Source organism: Pterocles gutturalis, unplaced genomic scaffold, assembly GCF_000699245.1.
Source record: "Pterocles gutturalis isolate BGI_N339 unplaced genomic scaffold, ASM69924v1 scaffold20166, whole genome shotgun sequence".
NCBI classification, from domain to species: domain Eukaryota; kingdom Metazoa; phylum Chordata; class Aves; order Pterocliformes; family Pteroclidae; genus Pterocles; species Pterocles gutturalis.
Window position 1 is genome coordinate 322 of NW_010105973.1, and position 3122 is coordinate 3443.

General features: G+C 49.1%; 2 protein-coding genes across 2 annotated transcripts in view; one reads left to right on the plus strand and one right to left on the minus strand.

Annotated features, from left to right (window-relative positions):
* Nucleotides 1-584: 584 nt before the first annotated feature.
* On the plus strand, nt 585-1783 carry RNF169 (ring finger protein 169; the record flags this gene model as incomplete). The annotated part of the gene is given in 2 exon segments (XM_010087603.1): nt 585-774; nt 777-1783. Coding segments are annotated over 2 exon segments (1197 nt in total), but the record flags the coding sequence as incomplete, so codon positions are not given.
* A 2-nt stretch (nt 1784-1785) lies between these two features.
* The window catches only part of XRRA1 (X-ray radiation resistance associated 1), a gene marked incomplete at its 5' end in the record, with an annotated part of 20439 nt that continues 19102 nt past the window's right edge, over nt 1786-3122 (minus strand). Inside the window, 1 exon segment of the mRNA XM_010087604.1 lies at nt 1786-1806. Coding sequence (XP_010085906.1) covers nt 1786-1806 — 21 coding nt within the window.

The window sequence follows — 3122 nt, forward strand, 5'->3', positions numbered from 1 at the left end:
GACCTGCCTCCTCAGGACTTTTTTTTTTTTTTTTTAAGTAAATGGTTTATAGACCTGGCCAGTTAAGACTTGCACTACCAGGGTGTTCCACAAATGTGCTTTGACCCCAAAATAATCCAGTAGAAACAACTCTTTTTCAGGCTAAGCAGAGAAAGGCTGTCACTGTCTCAGACTAGCTGCTGGACAAAATAATTTCATCTTGGAGAAGAATAATAACATTTGTAGTCGTGTATGTGTGGCTTTTATTTCTGATTCATTTGTGGTTGGATTCTGTCATATGGATGGGCTTGGAGATGACGAGAAGTTGCTCTTAAGCTCTGCTGGAGGCCATGTGGTGGCAGCAGTGTGGTCTGGGACCGCTTATCAAGATTATTCCACGTAAACATCTTTTCTAATGACGTTCTACAGCACAGCATGATAAACCCATGCCAAGTACTTCTTTTTCTCCTACACCTTGGTAAGGAGCAATAAATCCTTTGGAGGACATTTCCCTTGAAGAACACGTTTTCCTCTTCTCCTCCTGCATTCTTGTCCGTATTCTTCTCCATGACAATCTTTTTGAGCTGTGGTCCCTTGTCTTGCAGGTGCCACCTGTCACCAGCACGTCAACGCCGCTGGTTGGAGTTTTGTCGTCTACCCAAAACAACCGTTGCCTCTCGGCCCCAGACTTGACGGCAGAGAAACGTCTGGTTCTCAACCCCGTTTCGTCCCTCTCGGTCCTGCACAAGCCAGAGCGATCCATCAGCCCCGAGAGCAACGACAGCATCTCGGAAGATAGCCGATTGTCTGCTCCCCGTGTACTCCTCCAAAAAGGCTTCCTGACGGCAGAGTCCTGAGCCCTCTCATTATCAAATCCACCCCGAGAAACCTGAACCGCAGCTTGCAGAAGCCAACCACCTACGAGGCCAGTCCTAGAATACTGAAAAAATGGGAGCAGATATTTCAGGAGCGGCAGATGAAAAAGACTCTCTCTAAAGCGACGCTGACGTCCTTGGCTTCGGAGCCCGGGGAAGATGTTTTAGTTCCCGACATCACCAACTCCAGCACTTGCACTAAAGAGCAGCCGCAAATGCAGGACGATCACCTCCCACCTGACCCAACAGGAGACCCTCGCCCCGAGCTGGATTTCTTTCCTTCCATCAGTGAAACGAAGCTGGGAAGAGGGAGCGAGAAGAACAAAGATTCACAGGCCTTAACAACAGACGACAGCGCTGCCGAACCAGGTGCGAAATCAAATGTCACCTCCCTAAACACACGAGTGTCTGAAGTCCCTGACCTAAAAGTGAACACGTTCATGGACAAATCCTGTCTTAGTCTTGGCCCAAAAATGCTGAGCAGAAGACTCATGGGTGTCAATGCGTCGCTGCCCGATAACACCATGCTAGGAGGTCCCATCAAGCCATCGGGAAAAAAACAGCTGAAATATCTGAACAACAGCGAATTGATCAACGTGCAGAACAGCACCTGCAATTCCGTGGAGAACATTATCGCGGAACAGCCCCCGTCGCTCAGACGGGGCCGGAAGAGACGCTGTAAAATGAAGCACTTGGAGCACAATGGTTCCGTTAAAAGACTGAGACACGCGGCAGGGGAGGTGGGCTTGCCTCCTGAGGATCGCTTGGTACGGGAGATGGAGCAGAAGCTCCAGCAAGAGGAGGAGGACAGGAGGCTGGCCTTGCATCTGCAGCGGATTTTTGACAGCGAGAATAGGACAGTGGATAGGCGGAAAGTCCGAGTCGATCGGTATCTGCTGCGGTCGAAGAGCACTCTGGGTGCTAAGTAGCACTAGTGGACGATGTTGCCTTTCTAGAGGACGATGAGGTTTATCAAATTATCTTATAGGAAAACTATTTTTTGTCATATTTCCACCCACAACAATTGTTTTTGTTTTTTGTTTTGGTGGTAAGACATTTGGAGGTCCAGTTCAGAGAGAAGCCAGAGTCCTTTCAGATTAACACAAAAAAAAAAAAAAAAAAAAAAAAGAGAAAAAAAAATCCTCCATTCTTTCTGATCTGTTGGTCTAAAAGAAGTGTCCGTCATCCCCGTGAATACACTGCACCGCCTCTACCTGCAGTCGGTGACGTTTGGGTTCCCAGCTGGGGCAGTTTTGTAAGCAGCACACGGGGTAAGGACCTCGGCCGTTCCTTGCCTTGCTGCTTCAACATGCCAAGAGAAATCAGAGATCTACTCACAGGGAGGAATTTTTTTTTTTTTCTGTCCTAGAAACAGTCTTCTCTCTATCTGCCCCATTTTCTTCCTTACACTGGGGTGTTCAGACCATTGCCGATGTCAGCGTGCTCAAATGTCCTGACTTGAGGGCTGTTGGGGAGGGATGCCAGTCCGTATTTTTGCTAAGAAGCACCAAACAGATCCACCCGTAGTACTTACAAATGAATGTATCTCACTGTCTGCACCAGCAGCACAGATCATGGTTACTTTCTTTGAGTAGAAAGACATAAAATAAGGATTTTACTGCAAAGCCTTACAGGAACTTGTATGTTCATGTTAGTGACGTGGAATAGAGCTCGGGTGGAGCAGCTGGGAGCCGTGTGCTGGGACGTGGGGAGCAAATGCAGCTTTTCTCCCGATCCCAATTCATGTTCTTCCCACTAACACTGAAATCTAGAGAGGGAAATGCTGGTGGGGTGATTTCAGGAAGGATGTTCTCCTTGCTGACACATACCCTGCGGGTTCTTGCTCAGTTAGGAGATCTCTCAGCACACCTAAGACCTGTCATTACACGTCCAAGAGCAGCCCGAGGAGGTATCTGACGCATCGCCGTCCTCTCCCAAGCACCCAATGGGTTGGTGGCAGAGCTGGGACGGGAGCCCAGCCCTCGTGGCCCACGGACACGGCGCTCGGGGCGATGCAAGCCTGCCCTGCCCCTGCTCCGAGCTCACTGTCTTCAGGTTCAAACCACTAAGAAAGCTCAGGTGAGCGATGCACTAAAAGTTTCATAGAATCATAGAATGGTTTGGGTTGGAAGGACCTTAAAGATCATCAAGTTCCAAGCCCCCATGGCGGGGGGGTTGAAATTAATTTAATTTCCACTTAAAGGCATGAAGTCAGGCACGGCAGCCTGGACCAGCACTAGCTCGGAGCCTGGCCTTGGTGGGCTCTTT